We start from the raw sequence: 15,539 nt of genomic DNA, 5'->3' as shown, positions 1-15,539 counted from the left end.
TGTGATCGGGGTTTATCCCTGAGAAGAATAAAATATGGTTTGGTGTGCAAAGCTAGATGGTATGAATGGAATTTGAAAACGATTAAAAATAATGTGAAAGAAAAATAAAGAAAGAAATAATAAAAATATATTTAAAATCAAAATGAAAGATGGGGGAAATAAGGAAAGTGGTTTGGAGAAAATAAATAAAAATAATGAATTTTGGAATCAAATGGAGGAGAGTGTGAACATATTGACGATGAAAAGTGGGAACCAACCCATGTGGGTGGAGGTGGTGTGTAGGGTGTTTAAACACTTAATTAAAAAGGAAGAGAGAGAGACTTTGCTTTCTGTGCTGAAATAGAAACTGTGCAGGTTACTGTCTTACACTTCTTCAGGCTTGACTCACTGCTCTCTGGTTTTACTTCTCACACACTGACCGTCCAAGTGAGTGACAAGGAAAGCAATAGCATTGAAGCTGCCATTCCAGCAAAGCTTGTCATTAAAAGACTTTTCCTTCCTTGTTTGTCCATCAAAGAGGTTGCTATTGTTGTACCAAAAACATTTGATGCCCCAACGAGAGCACTGACTGCAACATCAGATGCGATTCCAACACTGCGAAATACAGACGTAGAATAATATACAACAGCATTTATTCCAGTCAACTGTTGAAACAAGAAAAGTGCTGCACCAACACTGACAACTTTCCAATAGCGACTACTAAAAAGATCAAACCAACCAGCTTCTGGTTCTGAAGAACCTTGACTAGCTGCACTTAAGTCATTCATAATCTCAGCAACTTTTTCTTTTCCAAATAGAGTTTTTATAGACATTTCAGCTTGAGAAATTTTTCCTTGCTGATAAAGCCACCGAGGGTTTTCTGGAGAAAATGCCATTCCCAATGCCAATAGAACAGAGGGTATCATTGCAATACCAAACATTGACCTCCACCATAAAGGGTTTCCTGCTAAGGGCAACCCAGCCACCAATGCTGCAAGAATCCCAATACAGATAAACAGTTGGTTGACAGATCCAAGTGTGCCACGAATTTCAGTTGGTGAGATCTCAGATATGTAAAGTGGCACAATAGCAGATGAGATGCCAATTCCAATTCCAGCAAGTAAACGGCAAGAAGCTCACATCAAGACAGCTCGTTGACTTCTACCTGAACCGAATCCAGGAGCTGAATCCGGTGCTTCGCGGCGTAGTGGAAGTGATGCAGAAACAGTTGAGAGATGAGAGGTCCGGCGGGCGGCCAAGGCAAGGCTGCCGCCCGCCGGTGAAGCGAAAATGCTAGGCTTAACCTTGCTCTGATACCATGTAGAAATTTTAATGTATAAAGAGAAATAGAGAATTGTATAGATATTGATTGTATTATTGATTGATATAATGTTATATTTATTACAATGATTCATGGTTCCTATATATAGAAGAGGGTGAGTGTGTAGTAGGTAAGGAGTAGGTGAAGTGGAGGTGGTAGTGGTGTAGTGGGTTAGGTTTAGTGGAGTAGGTTTAAGTGGGTGAAGTAGGTGATAGATTTTAACACTTAGTGTATGGGCATGATACAGTGCTATCTGTGGAAATTAATGTTAAGTCTTTGAGGGTGAGATGCCAGGATCAGTTAGATCTTGAGGAATACCATCAGAGTATGTGCTTGGAGTTAGAAAGTATAGATAAAGCTAGAATTCTGGCATTAAATAGCATTCTTTTCCAAAAGAAGAAAGTAGCCAAAAACTATAATAAGAAAGTCAAATACATTGGCTTTAATGAAGGTGATTTGGTATGGAAGACAATACTCCCAATAGGGAGTAAAAGTCATAAGTTTGGCAAATGGTCACCTAACTGGGAAGGACCATATCAAGTTTATAGAGTCCTGTCTTTTGGAGCATACCATTTGAGAAATTTGAATGGATATGTACATCCCAGAAAAATTAATGGCAGATATTTGAAACCTTATTATCCAACCGTGTGGGAAACACAAGAAATAGAATAAGTGCTAAATAAAAGAACAAGAGAACACTTCAATGATAAATAAGAATTTATTTCATAAAGAGTCAAATACATGTAGCCATAGATTGGCCCAAAAGTCAGTACAGTGTTTAAATTGTTCTTTTACAATAGATGCTCTATTCTTGAGGGATGGAAATAATTGAATGGCTGTAGTCATCTCTTGCTTTCGATCAGCTAGCTCTTGATTAGTGATTTGCAGCTTGGTAGTAGTCCGATTCTTCCTCAAGTTGAGCCTTCTTTTCCAACAGTTGAGCTTGAAATTGGGAGACAGAGGAATGTTGTTCTTTCAGTTCTGACACTTCAGCATGAACTTTAGAAACAAAACTCTGATCTCTCAGCAACTTCTCCTCTGCAGCCTTAGCAGCATGACAGATGTTGATGTAAAAATCTATAGTGGCTGCTGCCTAAGATAAATGACTTGAAACAGTCATGTCCGATTGTTCAATAATCTTGCAGTACTGGAGGAAGCCATCTTTGATTATAGGCATTTGTAAGGTTTGAAAGGAATCCTCGAAAAAGATGCCAGCAGCTCCAGACAGCTGTCCAAGTCTATCGAAGGCAAGGAAGTCTTACCACTGGAGGAAGAGCTCTCAAAAATTTCTAGCAAAGAATTAGCTAGAACCAATGGCTCAGTCTCATTGCTAGTCATTGGAGAGGTGGAAGGTATGTCAAAAAGACTAGCCAGTCTAGCCTAAAAAATATCCACCTCATCCATTGACATGGAAGGTGCAGAAAGAGCTCTGGTAGAAGGAAGAAATGACTGCATAGGAATTGGAAAAGAAGGTGGAGTATCCTTAGCAGTCTCTATAGTTTTTACTACCAGTTGGTCAAGAGAAGAAGGATTGGAGCTAAGCAAAGGTAATGGATGATGGATTTGAGAGCTACCAGTACCCTCAATGTGAGAGTCAGCTACCATCAAAGATGAAGTAACAGCTGAAATTTCCTTAGGAAGATGAGGAGAAACAGTGCTCGAGGGAGAATCAAATGAAGTAAAATCAAAAGACAAATGAGGGAGGTATGGAGTTAAGCCAAAGGGAAAAGGAGCAGGAATACTTGGCCTCAAGAAGGGTATGGAAAATATAGAGCCAGGAAGTGGGAGAATTATTTGAACGGGCTCCACATCCTGAGGTTGTTCAACTTCAACTGAAACTGATGGAGTCCTTATTGGAAGAATAGACAAAGTAGTTGGCTGCAAAAGAAGAAATTCAAAACAATGTCAAGTCTCAGCATTGAGAATTTGAGAAAGATGAATAAAAGTACAAAGGAGCTTACTGGTTTCAGAAGTAATGGCTATGATTGGGAAGCTGTGAAGAATATAGTGTCCAGCAGCTTGCTGTTTCCTTGTAACCTCTTTCTGGAGTGCATCAGCGACGGCAGCTTCATCCCTGAACATTTGATGTTGCTTCCTCTTCTCAGCCCTTTGGAATACAATAAGCTCTTCGGAATGCTCTGCTTGCATTGCTTTAGCAGTTGCTTCATGTATAGGATCTCCAGTGAAATCAGCAAGAGAGACAGTCATTTTCTTTCTTCTTTTTAAGGGTGTCTCCTGCTCTTGATCTGCCTCTTCTTCTTCTGTTGCCTGAACCCCAGGTGCTTCCTCTTCAGGATCAAGTAAAAGCTTCATTTTCTTTTGTTGCTGTTTCCTCCTGAGAAGATTTAAAGCTTTGATCTTTTGGGGAGAATCTCCCTGTGAGGCACCCGCATCACCTTCACCAAAAGAAGAACTAGAGATAAGGCTAAAAACATTATAAAGGAGAAGAGAAAAGAAACAAGGGTACATACCTTTCTTCGAAGCAGCCCGAGTAACTCTAAGAGGAGTTGAGGCAGCAGGAATAGGCTTCGTAATGACAGGTGCAAGAACTGTGGAAGTAGGAATAGTGGAAGAAGTAACAATTCCAGCCCCTTTCGATTTGGGTTGAGGTATATCCAATACCATTAATAGGTCTTGGGAAGGAATGGCCAAGTATACCTCCATATTGGTCACCCACCAGTTTTGGCACCTTTTCAATAGGTTACTCTGAAGAATGAAAGGGAAATACTCAAACTCAATCAAGTCCTGGATAAATTTAGAAGTTGCTTCTTCTAATCTGGATCTTCGAACCTTTAAGTCCCTGCTGGTAAAACTTAAATTGGTCTAGCTGCAGAGAGGTATTGGGATCCCTTGTGTGAGGCCAAATTGCCTAGCAAATTGAGCAGGACAATAGGGCTCAGCAATGCACTTGTAAGCTCTGGGGTTCATAGTCCCAATGAATAACTCTCTAGGGATCAAAATTGAGACCCATATGTTCTTGTGTTGGGGTGAAGAGCAGAACCTATCACTTAGAAAGGTTTTCAACCAAGATGGGCCAATGGTAGTAGGTTTGAAGGGACGGAAGTTATGGGAAGGAAAAGAAGCTGGAAGTTGGTGGAAGAAAGAGAAGTAAAAAAGCAAAGGTAGAAGGATAGAGTGAAACGTTGGGTAGCCTCATGCCATGAGTAGTAGGATTTGCCTAAAAAAACTTAAGGCATTTGGATTGTAGTTCAATAAAATATGCAAAAAGCCAAAGCTAAAGTATCCAAAATGGACCTCCTTGATTGGCATCCAAAGGTTTCTCACAAAAAAGAGAACAAGCTCTGTATACGTGACCTAGAACGTATGGAGCTAAGGCCACTTTTTTCTGTAAAACAAGGGCTTTGGCAAATGGGACGAATTCAGGCATGATTCTTTTAGAAGAGGTGCAGAAAAGGAATTTGCAAAGCCAATACAATATGAAACAAAAGAATTCCCTATCAGTTACAGGGCCCTCCCTTTTATTCTCAGCCTTGACAAAGTCACTATAGGATCAGTTAAGAGAGGGGAGGGAAAAAGGGGTTGGTAGGTCAGAGTAATCTGGTCCAAAGGGGGTTCCAATGGGGGACAATCCTAATAGATGACAGATATCAAGAACAGTAGGGGTCATCATCCCACATCTGAATTAAAAGAAATTAAAGGTAGAATTCCAAAAGCAAAGGGCAGCAGGTATTAAGAAAGGGTCCTCTGAGATAGTGAACCTGGATAATTGGAGGGCATCGAAAAGGCAGAGCTCTTGGAGGTCCAAAGTCCTATCAGGGACAACCCGATCATGCCATTCTTGCCACTTTGGTCTCACCGTGGGCCAGCAGCGACGGGGGCAGTTCATCCTCCAATTTCTCCAGTCAAGACCACCTTCGTAAAGGAGACAATGGTCTTCTAGACGTGGATATAGAACTGGAAGCTCAATAGGAATCTCTTTGAAGATGGGCCCAAGCACATACTCTTGCTGCTTATGACGGCGGGGAATGAAGATGCGTCCGTCAATGGCGCTTTTCTCACCGGCCTTATACTTCTCACACTCTTCGGCAATAATCCTTTTCAAGGTCACAGACGGACTCGCACGCTCCATAACCGGTATTTTCAGAGAAGAAGAAGCCATTGATAAAAGAATTTTCTCAGAAGACAAAGTCGGGAGAGAATAGGAGGAAAAGGAAGGTCAGTAGAGACGAAGGGTTTATGTGATAGGCAAATGGGTGAATTCAAAGCACGAAATAAAAAGGGTTCTAAAACCTTTGCGTCTAGAAAATATATCGTGGAATTCGTAAAGAAGTACTGAAAGCACGGATACGAAAAGTTTCCCTCAATATTGATAATTTCTGGAGGGAAACACATCTCAAATACTAATGTCAGCTTCGAAATAAAATATATGGCTTTGAAGCCAATTTTTGGCACCAAAATGAAATGACAAACGGCTTCGAATGTCGAAAGCTTACTTCGAAGCACATTGCATGCCTCACGGTGAAAGAGTGTTTAGATATTTGTTTACTTCAAAAGGATTAAGAACCTGTTTTATGGTTTCTTAGTGAGAATAAATCCTTCAAAGCAAAACTTGAGATCCCTCAAGGATGGAAATTGTTGTTCGAAGTATCAAAACCAACAGTTGGTTTGATAATATCCAGGAGAGATTGTTTTTTCGGATTAAAACAGTGTAGCCCTTAAATGGGGTTTCCATATTTTTAAAAGTATAGACTGTTGTTTGAAGCAAAAATGGTCAATTTAAAACTGGTTAATTGTACTAACCATATGACCATATGTTGGATATGATTAAAACAAGCTTTAAGGGGCAAGATTGTTACATTCGAAGCACTGATTCTAAATAGAAATCAGCAAAAAATTGTCAACTGTATTCCATGAATTGGAAAAATTCGTGTTGGTTTTTCAGTGTTTCATTTGAGATGATTGAATCCAGATTCGAAGGATGAGATTGTGGAGTTCGAAGTACTAAATTTTCTTATAAAGACAAACAGAGATAAAGTCAAACCATGCCAAACAAAGAGAAAAGTTTTAGCTATATTGAAACAAAAGCAATTACATCAAAAGGCCCTCTTTGGGTACAAATTCGAGTTCATGAAAGTAAGGAATAGAATAAATAACAAGATCATGGAATTTAGTCCAGCTATGGTCAATAAATTTATGTTCCTTTTTTTATTCTATCCTCTATTTTCTTCAGGCTTGTCTGCTGAAGTTGATGTGCTCTTACTTGATAAAAGAGTTCTTCAGCCTTTATTTCGAACGCTGTTTCTTTTAACCCTTATTCCAGCTCGTCTATATCCAAGTCATCCCAGTACGTAGAGTCTTTATTCTTGAAGTCATTGTATTCTTCGATGAGGTTCTCTGTTTCGTACTGGATATGAACTCGGAGAGATGAAAGTTGGTTCAAAGATTGGGTGGTGGCCACAGAAGTCCGGTGCCAATGGAGAATCAACGGGAGTTGGTCCAAAAACATTTGGAGTTCTGCTTGGACGATGGGGTTGAAGACGTGACCCCGAGTCATAATATCACAAACCCATCGAAGGTTCTTGAGAAGAACATCGTCTTCAAGAACATTGAAAGGCAAGTGAGAAAAGGCCGCAAGCAGAAGTTGGGCTTGCTTTCGCTGAGCCGGAGTAGGGGAAGGTGGAGGCTTATAAGGAGGAAAAACCTTGTCCGCAAATAGGGTAAGCCTCAGTCTCTCTGTCCAGCAGGGATTTTGTAGAAGAGAAGGTATAGAGGCTTTCATTTCGAAAGAAGGAGGAAACTGAGGGCATTAACACAATCAAGCCAGTCAGAAGAGCAAAGCCTCGCCTTCTAGGCTAAGAACGATGGGCTATACCCTTGTGCCTCTTCTGGGCGTCGAGTAGCTTGTACTATCTTTGTAGGCATGGAAGATGTGTACCATGCTACAAGCAGATTGTTCTCTAAACTGCGTCGGCAGTCGATGGACACGTAAGGATAAACCACCGAACTTCGAGCATCAGAAGGGAATTCTAGAGGATCAGTGAACTCGACAAAGTGGTGATTAACTCACTCCCTTAACTCACATGCCTCAGATTCTGACCAGCTTCTCCATCCAGAAGCCCCAGAGGAAAAAGAAGCCACAGCCTCATCCCATGCAGAAGATTGTGAATTAGAAGAAGAACTTCTCATGTCCATATTTGCAAATTTCTGAATCAAAGGATTGTGGAAAGTGTGTTTGTAGTCCAAGGATTGATAATTTGCAAAAGCTTCCATGACTTGAATATGGAAAGGTGCGTAAAGGTGGTTAATCAATGCATGAAGATTCTTTCGAAGACGAACGGTATTATCAAACAACTCTTTATATGCTTGATCGAGATAAGAAAATGTCTGTTTATCCATTGAATTGGACTTTTCGAATACTGATATAGTGAGCTTGTTTAAGGGATCAAAGAGGAGTTAATGCAAATATTCATCAGTGAATGACGGTTGTGTTTCTAAAAATGCAAAGCCCATGCACGTTCTAAAACGTGGATAAAAGACCTTGATCCACTAATATCACTAAGTACTGGGTATATTAATGCGGGGGGTAATGTTGGCTACATATTTTGTATAAGCCAATTACACTTCAACACGTGGTAGGTTGAGGGTAATACGGGAAGACAACTCAAACCTTCGATCGTGATCGTACACGTGACAGTTAATATTGGTTTTTCATAAGATCTGCGTAGTACTGGATCAGCAAAAAGATGCAAAGTGATGCGACTTCAACGGTTACTCACATTTAATTCAAAAATCAGGAGGAAAGCCTAACTGCAGGTATTGGCATAGTGGAGCTAACTATAAAGCAACATGATCAGCGATCATAAAGGAGCAGTTCGACGGTTAGAAGTGCAGTTCGATGGTTCTCCTTGAGAAGTATGAATAGCAGAGAAGGCCCCAAAAAAAGCCCCAAACTCAGATCCAGAAAACCAATTTTATTCTACTTTATTTCTTTTCCAGTTTTTACATTTCTTGTTCTTTACATTTCTGTACTTCAAATTCTTATACTACATTTCGTTCCTAGGAGTAGTTTCAAGTAGATTGTTGCTGTAAACCTCTACGAGGCTGAATTTGATCATTATAAGTCTTTTGTTTTACTTAATGAAATACTGCAATTGTTCTTCATTTAATCATTGTTAGTTATTCCTCCTAAGCAAAGTCACCAGTAAAAGTCCTCTTCATTGAGGCTGAAAGAACTAAAACACAATCGTCTGATAATTGGTTGGCAATTAAATTTCTGTAAGGACTGATTGATCCTTGCTGGCACGCTCAAAATTACTGTAATAACCTTCGAAAGCCAAAAAGCTAACAATTACAAACAACAATAATAAACCAAGAAGACACAAGTTTTAGCCATCCACGTTGGGTACATATCCGACATGCTTATCTACTGCACTGGTTAAATGCCACAACAAAGGATCTACAACTTTCCAACCAAATCAACCATTTTCAGAATACTGTGAACTTATTTCCAACCAAATCAACCATTTTCTGTGAACTTATTATGCGTCACAACTTTTCAAATATCTAAAAAGATTCTCCTTTTTTTGTTTGAGTTTTCATAAATATAAAAAAATTCATTACATCTCAGAAAATACATATACATCAAAGACTCTCATCCAAACCAGGTATTATTACGAAATCCTACTAATGTAAAAAGAGAAGAATGAGTACCTTCTGTAAAATTTCATTTGTAACACCTTACCATCACACACCAAGGAGCCATTATTTCCCCTTAGAACAGCAAGACTTCAGATTCAATTGCATAAGCGTGTTAGCTGAACAATCAGCAATTCATTGGCTAAACATATCTTTCCGAGAATCATTGTTCAAAATTGGACATTTCCCCTGGACTGCTTGAAGCAACTGTAAAATAGGCTCTGGTTTTGATGAAGAAGAAAGTGATGCTAAAAGTTCACTACATATTGCTTGCAACATTATAGCTGAATTCTCTCTGACCAATTTTATGTGTTCAATGGCAACTGGGATCTCCGCAGCCTCAAGTAAGCATTGCAGCAAAATCACATGAGAGGCTGACTGTCCAATATCAGAAGTGAGGCCACAAAGCAAACCAGAAGTGACATGAAAATGACCTGCAAGGGTCATATTGAAACAAAAAATTTTAGAGCATATTTGATAAGCCTGCATGAGTATGACAAGACATATAAGTAGTGTCAATCAAATATATTCATGGATTAAGACCAAACCTTCTTTGCAAAGATAAAGGATAAATGTACTCAATATGCTTCGTGCTAGCAGAGCATCCTGTTCAACAGATTTGTTGAAGACTTTGAGAGCATCTTCAATCTTCTTTTCTTTACAAAGCCCTTCAAGGAGGGATGTGTACGTCATAGCATCAGGTACTACCCCTTTCTCCAACATATGACAAAAGAGCCTCTGAGCCTCTTCAACCTGGCCTGTCTCAGAAAACTTCCTGATAAGGACATTATAAGTCTTCAAATTTCCACCACACCCACTTGCAAACATCTCATCCCATAGCCTTTTGGCGGGACGAAGTAGGTCTTCTTTACAGCATGCTTCCATAAGATAATTGTAGAAAGCTACATCCGGGCACAACCCTTTCTTCTTCATCTCCTGAAGAACATCATAAGCTTCTTTCACCCTCCCAGCCTGGCACAAAAATGAAACAATCACATTGTAACTCCCCATATCTGAGAAGTACTCCTTGATGGATAAAATCTGGAAAACCTCCAAGAGTTCATCAACTTTTCTGTGCTTGCAGAGGTTCCTACTGAAATTGCTCAGGGTAAGAAGAGTTGGAAATCTCTCCTTTCCAACCATAAACTTGAAAAACAACATAGCAGAAGAGGGATAAATGATTGATATTGAGCCTATCAAAGCATTGAGCACATCATCCTCAATTGGGAAATTTCCATTCACAATAACTTCACCCAATTCTTTTGCTTCCCAAATCCGTCTCTCAGAAATCAAAACAAATATAAATTCTCGGTAATCATTAGCCCTTGGTGCTACCCCCAGCTTTCTCTTCTTCTTCAAGACCAACTCTACATCAACAACACTTCCAGTCAACCGAAGTGCTGCAGCAACAATCCTATAGGCCATAAAATCAGGTTTACAGTCCCTTTTCCTCAACTCATCCAATACCCAGGAAGCATCTGCCACCCTAGACTCCAAACAAAGTCCATGAACGATCAAAACCGCTATTATTGACCCATTAATCCGCCAAACACCTTTCCTAACCTCATCTAGCAAACTTAGAGTGTCGCCCACTTCAGCATTTCTACAAAACCTCCATATAAACACACCAAAACCAAGTGTACTCATACTAACACCTCTTAGAATCATTTCATCGAACAAGTTGCGGGCATAACCAATATATCCATCAGAAGACACAGCAGCTAGAAGTGAATTACTTATACCGGGTCCAACATCACAATTTAGAGAAGTAACTTCATTGAATATCGAAAAAGCATTTCGGGTTTTCTTCCCTATAATTTGTGATGAAATAATCGAGCGATATACTGAAGGATCAAGATCGATCTTTTGGGCACGGACTTGCTTCAAGAGCTTGTCTACGGCATTGAAATGGCCGGAAATAGAGAGTGATTTGAGTATGGCTTGGTAGGTAATTGAGGTGTGAGAGAAGCCTGGTTGTTGAGAGACCCAGTTGAAGAAACCCAGAGCCAGAGAGTGGTGGTTGAGGAGAAAGGGGTCGATGACTCGGGCGACGATTGGTGGCGTCAGCGAGTCACGACAACCGAGTCCGTGGAGGGTTTGCTCGAGCGAAGGAGTCCATGTCCGGTTCGGGATTGAGCGTTTTGATGCCGAGATTAGTGCTCGGCTTATCAGAGTCGCAACCGAAGACTTCATATAGATATATATATATATATATAGAGAGAGAGAGAGAGAGAGAGAGGGGAGGGGGGGGGGGGTTGTTTCATCTCCCGCCATTTTATATCAAGAGGTAGACATAAGGGGTTGTTTGGTAGCAGGAGCGATATTGTTTGGGACCATCTCTTGAATGCCTTACCGGGTGTTGATTTTTGGCTGCTTCAAAATCCTTTCTTTAATTGCAAACAACACTTCATTAATAACCAAGTGTAAACAAACATGTTATTTTAAACAAAATTTTCAATTATATTTTTCAAAATGTCTTTACTTTTGGGATTGTTGAGGTATTGTCTATGAATTATGAAGTATCTATAAAGTTAGCTGAAGGAAATTCACTTACCAAACACACAGTTTTATATGCACATTTAAAATCAATATTTACACTAATACTTCATAGACTTCAATTATCTGTACAATCTGTATATTACTTTACAACCCAAAATAAAATCACTCTGTACGCAGTTTATTCACTGGACACTAAGATAGATATACAGAGATAGACTAGGCCCGTCATTAATTTTTACAGTGCAGGGAAGTCTGTATTTATGGTGTTCTTCAATTTCTTTACAGTAATTTTCATTCTGACTAAACAGCTGACATATCTGCATGTGTTCTACTTCCACAAACTGTATATGCAGGAAAATATCAAGAGTAGGATCTGATCAGTTTGAAATTTTGGAATGTTCGCGCTTTGAACAAGTTCCCAAAGAGGAAGCTCATTGCTGTCTCTTCTTGAGGGGGTTTTGGTGAAGGACTTGTATTCCTTTTAACACGCAATATGGGCTGTCCAATATGTTGGCAAATGGAATCGATAGTCTTGGGGTCAACTGCATTCCCAGTCACATCCGTGACATAGAAAGTGTCTATGGCTTTCCCACCTTTTGTCGAAATTTCTGCTCTTTTTATGCACAAACTGTTCTCCCTGAATATCTTGGTAACGTCAGAGAGGAGTCCAACCCTGTCTTCTGTGCATAGTTCCAGCTCCAGTCCCTGCACGAAGAAGAATGTGCATTTAATTTAATCATCATTGCATAACTGAGGGCCTATTGGCTTAATAAATATAGTTGCTACACACCTCGGAGGCTCGTCTCTCAATGGCTGCTTCAAGACACTGCACAACGCGTTCTCGCTCAGCCTCAGAGCTTATAGGGAACCCATCAATGTGTCGGATATAGTATTCCTTCATCCAAACAACAAATGTTGTCAAATTAAATGGCTAAGGTTACAATATTTAAGAAAAGTTTTTTTCCTCATAGATTGTCTATACCTGAAAGGCTTCCATCCTCCCCGTGTGAACTACACCGTGAAAGACTACATATTGCATGTCTGTTAAAGTGCACACAGTATCAAATAACAGCTTTGGCCGATCCTTCGATGTCATAGTAATCACTGTATAATCCTTCTCAATACAATCCATCACAGTTACATGTGGTCTTAAACTCAGATCCCCAACTCTCCCATATTCAGCTCTTTCATAGTCCCGATCAGCCAACATAATTTGATGTAATCGTCTCTCCCTATGAGTAGCCCCTGGCGGCGAAAGCATCATTTTTGCAGTCTTCAAGTCATTGTTTCCTTTAAGAACATTGCAGAGCAGTTCCTTTATTGTTGAGAGCCGCTTTGGGTCATTTATTGCGTACCCAGTGGAATCATCTGTCACATGAGCTACCGCTGCAGCTCTAGAATTGTGTGTCCATACCTCCGCATTTACCACATTACAATGAAGGTCCGTAAGAACAGCACAGACTTCAGACAACAAACCGGGCCTATCAGTACCGGCTAGTTCAATGGAGGTGTGCTCTTCAGAAGGCTTCACCCCAACAGACTCTCCTCTCAACGGGGAGATAAAGAAGTCATCATTTTCAAGTGTCTGCAAAAATGAAGCATAACATGGGAAACAATGAGGTCTATTGAACCATTGGCTCAAGATATCGATATGTACTAAAGGAAATTTAATTTGTATGCAATTTTTCATTACGGAAAGACTGAAACTTAAAATGTACAAACACATACGTGGGAAGGCACAGGAAATATAGCAGCATGCCAGTTGCACTTCAACAAGGTGAATTTACCAAAAAGCTTAAAAGATTTCAGATGTGCTACAAAAAATCAATCATCAAATAATGAAGCAATCTCCCTCTAGGTTGCTCTGTTTCATTCTTTTCTTCATCACTTATTAAAGGAAGTTACGGGCCTGTGTTGGTCATATTCAACTACATAGAAGCACCTAATTGACAATGTTTAGCCTCTCCAGTTTGCGAATTACTTTATTTATGCTATCTAAATTGAGGTGCTTAATTGTAATAGAATTACAAAAGTGTAGATACCTTCTGGATGTAATTGATGACCCCTTCATCTCTAATTTTATTCCCATCTTGGTCAACCACATTAAACACTGAAACATCAAATTTTGAAGAAGAAACAATATAAGAAACAAAAGGGGTGAAGCACATAATTTTTTTTCGAATTTGCTTGTGACAGTTAAAGAAGAGAAACTGTACCATCCATGAACCAACCCCCATCAGATGAGATATACGCCTTCCTAATAACGAGGTTCAAATCAGTAAGAACTTGGACAACTTCCAGGAGAATCCCATGCTTGTTGACACTATCAACCTAAATAAGATACACCATCTATAATGAGAAAGTAGAAAAGCAAATAGACCAACCAAAGCAAAACCAGATAATTTTCAACCCCAATTTTTAGAAACCTTGCTAACCATATCATCGGATAGCGAAGGCATGGGTCATACCTGGATAACAGTTGCATCCTTGCAAGTATTATTGTCAATTACAACTCTGCAACAACAAGAGGCAACTCAGTTGAAGAACTACCCACATCCTCTCTCTCTCACACAGAAATCCAAAGATGAGGAAAATCAGATAGTAAAAACCAGTTAAGGTTCCTGAAAAGAGGTAAAATTCAATAAACTTTGAAGCACAGAAGTCGCTTTGAGATCAAACCACAACTTTGCATATTAACCAAAATGATTTAAAAAGAGAGAAGGAAAAGGGAAAGATGGAAGGAAAAAAAAAAAACCCATAAATGGAAATTAAAATTTATGAAATTTTCAATGTAGAAAATCTGCAGATTATCCAGAAAAGAGAGAGAAATCCCACATGAAGTAGAGATAACAAGCCATAAAAAATCTTCAAAAAAGAAAGGGAAAAAAAAAAATAGAGAAGAAAAAGAAAGCAAAAAAAAACCTCTATATATAAAAATACACGATTTATCATACATGAAAACCACAAAACATGTGAAACCTCAATCCTAGCAATTTAATAATTATAGACAATAAATTGAACATTATATTACATCACAAACCCATAAAAATCTTGAAAAAACTTTTGCCATAGCTATGTATAAATAAAAACATAAAATCAATAAAGGCTGATAAATTGGAAACAAAAAACTTGGGAGAACATAGAATTTTAAAGGGAAGTAGTTTCCAAAAGCTCCCTTTTCACTTCCATATCAAATTTGAATCATCAATCCAACGTGGTCTCCGGAAACCCCGAAAACCAAAACACAAAACACAAAACACAAAACACAAAAAAAGAAGACGACTTCAGGGAAATTGATCGATTGAGCTCCAAGAAAAATAATAAAAAGAGAAAAAGATGTAGCATGAGTACCTGGGTGGGTTCATCCTCCTGATAAGCTTAGCATACTCGTCATCCATTTTTCTGTAAAAATTTCTCAGAATTCCCCCCAAACAAAGCCGGTAACTTTCAAGAAGAGAAAGATGAGAACTAATTGAATAATACACAACCCAAAACTTGCATATTTGTGTCTGTACAAATTGCAGACACAAATACAGAACAAATAATACCTCCAATATCTAAGGAAGGAACAATAACAGAACAAAAAATATTTCAAGGAGAAGAGGAGAGAGAGAGGATAAAAAGTAGTAAAGTAAGGCGGTGGCAGTTAATCAAGCTAAAAGGAGGGGGTTATTAAGGCTGTTTAGAACAAACACAAATATAGATTAATTTGTCCCAAAAAGGCAGCGTACGCAATTGATCTGTGACGTGGCCATATGTGATTGGGATTAGAGACGGTTACAACATTTACTTCGGACCCATGGTATGCTGCCCCCCACCCAGTCTAGTCTGTGGTGTGAGAGTGTGAGCGAGAATTGGATTGAGTCGAGAGTACTGAGGTGGGTGTGTTGACCTTTCTGCTTCCCTCTCCTCTCTCACTTTTTCATTATTTTTTTGTTACGCGCATTAGGATGAGAGAGATAAAAAAATAAAAAAAATAAATAAAAAGGCCGTACTATGAGCGAGAATTTAGAGAGTACGTGATTCATATGGGGACACATCATTGTATTTGATTTGAATTTTTTGAATTAAATTTTTTGAAAAT

At 39.2% G+C, this 15,539-nt stretch overlaps 3 protein-coding genes and 1 pseudogene across 5 annotated transcripts; all 4 read right to left on the bottom strand.

The window, feature by feature from the left end:
• Window positions 1–407: 407 nt before the first annotated feature.
• LOC145823118 (plastidic glucose transporter 4 pseudogene) lies at window positions 408–1,409 on the bottom strand (annotated as a pseudogene). The gene has a single exon (XR_014365277.1). The product of XR_014365277.1 is annotated as a plastidic glucose transporter 4 pseudogene (transcript).
• A 1,578-nt stretch (window positions 1,410–2,987) lies between these two features.
• On the bottom strand, window positions 2,988–4,108 carry LOC145806209 (uncharacterized). The gene is made up of 2 exons (XM_082902491.1): window positions 3,262–4,108; window positions 2,988–3,178 (listed from the first exon to the last, which is right to left on the bottom strand). The coding sequence occupies exons 1-2, from the start codon at window positions 3,962–3,964 to the stop codon at window positions 3,129–3,131; spliced, it is 753 nt and encodes a 250-aa protein (XP_082758617.1). The 5' UTR covers window positions 3,965–4,108; the 3' UTR covers window positions 2,988–3,128.
• A 4,705-nt stretch (window positions 4,109–8,813) lies between these two features.
• Window positions 8,814–11,303, bottom strand: LOC114285236 (Tetratricopeptide repeat (TPR)-like superfamily protein). The gene is made up of 2 exons (XM_028228260.2): window positions 9,505–11,303; window positions 8,814–9,390 (listed from the first exon to the last, which is right to left on the bottom strand). Exons 1-2 carry the CDS (start codon window positions 11,228–11,230, stop codon window positions 9,092–9,094), a joined length of 2,025 nt encoding a protein of 674 aa, XP_028084061.2. The 5' UTR covers window positions 11,231–11,303; the 3' UTR covers window positions 8,814–9,091.
• Window positions 11,304–11,506: 203 nt separating this feature from the next.
• LOC114285237 (ACT domain-containing protein ACR6) lies at window positions 11,507–15,320 on the bottom strand. Of its 2 annotated transcripts, none has more exons than XM_028228261.2 (7): window positions 14,807–15,320; window positions 13,924–13,969; window positions 13,672–13,786; window positions 13,498–13,565; window positions 12,438–13,040; window positions 12,246–12,350; window positions 11,507–12,160 (listed from the first exon to the last, which is right to left on the bottom strand). In XM_028228261.2, the coding sequence occupies exons 1-7, from the start codon at window positions 14,851–14,853 to the stop codon at window positions 11,816–11,818; spliced, it is 1,329 nt and encodes a 442-aa protein (XP_028084062.2). In that variant the 5' UTR covers window positions 14,854–15,320; the 3' UTR covers window positions 11,507–11,815. The 2 variants fall into 2 exon arrangements, with proteins under 2 accessions (XP_028084062.2, XP_082758616.1); XM_082902490.1 differs by having other exon boundaries at window positions 13,924–14,076; window positions 14,807–15,135.
• Window positions 15,321–15,539: the final 219 nt, after the last annotated feature.

This window comes from Camellia sinensis, chromosome 1 (assembly GCF_055761805.1).
Source record: "Camellia sinensis isolate YWXY chromosome 1, ASM5576180v1, whole genome shotgun sequence".
In the NCBI taxonomy this organism is placed as follows: domain Eukaryota; kingdom Viridiplantae; phylum Streptophyta; class Magnoliopsida; order Ericales; family Theaceae; genus Camellia; species Camellia sinensis.
The sequence above is the reverse complement of the archived record's forward strand: the minus strand, read 5'-3'. Positions and strand labels throughout refer to the sequence as shown.

Bases quoted from the DNA above. Each gene is read 5' to 3' on its own strand.
- LOC114285237 (XM_028228261.2), bottom strand. From the start codon at position 14,853: ATGGATGACGAGTATGCTAAGCTTATCAGGAGGATGAACCCACCCAG. The intron at 13,787-13,923 runs GTATGACCCATG...TATCTTATTTAG, and splicing joins AGGATGCAACTGTTATCCAG to GTTGATAGTGTCAACAAGCA. The intron at 12,161-12,245 runs GTGTGTAGCAAC...TTCTTCGTGCAG, and splicing joins TTGAGAGACGAGCCTCCGAG to GGACTGGAGCTGGAACTATG.
- LOC145806209 (XM_082902491.1), bottom strand. From the start codon at position 3,964: ATGGAGGTATACTTGGCCATTCCTTCCCAAGACCTATTAATGGTATTG. The intron at 3,179-3,261 runs GTAAGCTCCTTT...CTTCTTTTGCAG, and splicing joins AGCCATTACTTCTGAAACCA to CCAACTACTTTGTCTATTCT.
- LOC114285236 (XM_028228260.2), bottom strand. From the start codon at position 11,230: ATGGCGGGAGATGAAACAACCCCCCCCCCCCTCCCCTCTCTCTCTCTC. The intron at 9,391-9,504 runs GTTTGGTCTTAA...TGACCCTTGCAG, and splicing joins CCTTTATCTTTGCAAAGAAG to GTCATTTTCATGTCACTTCT.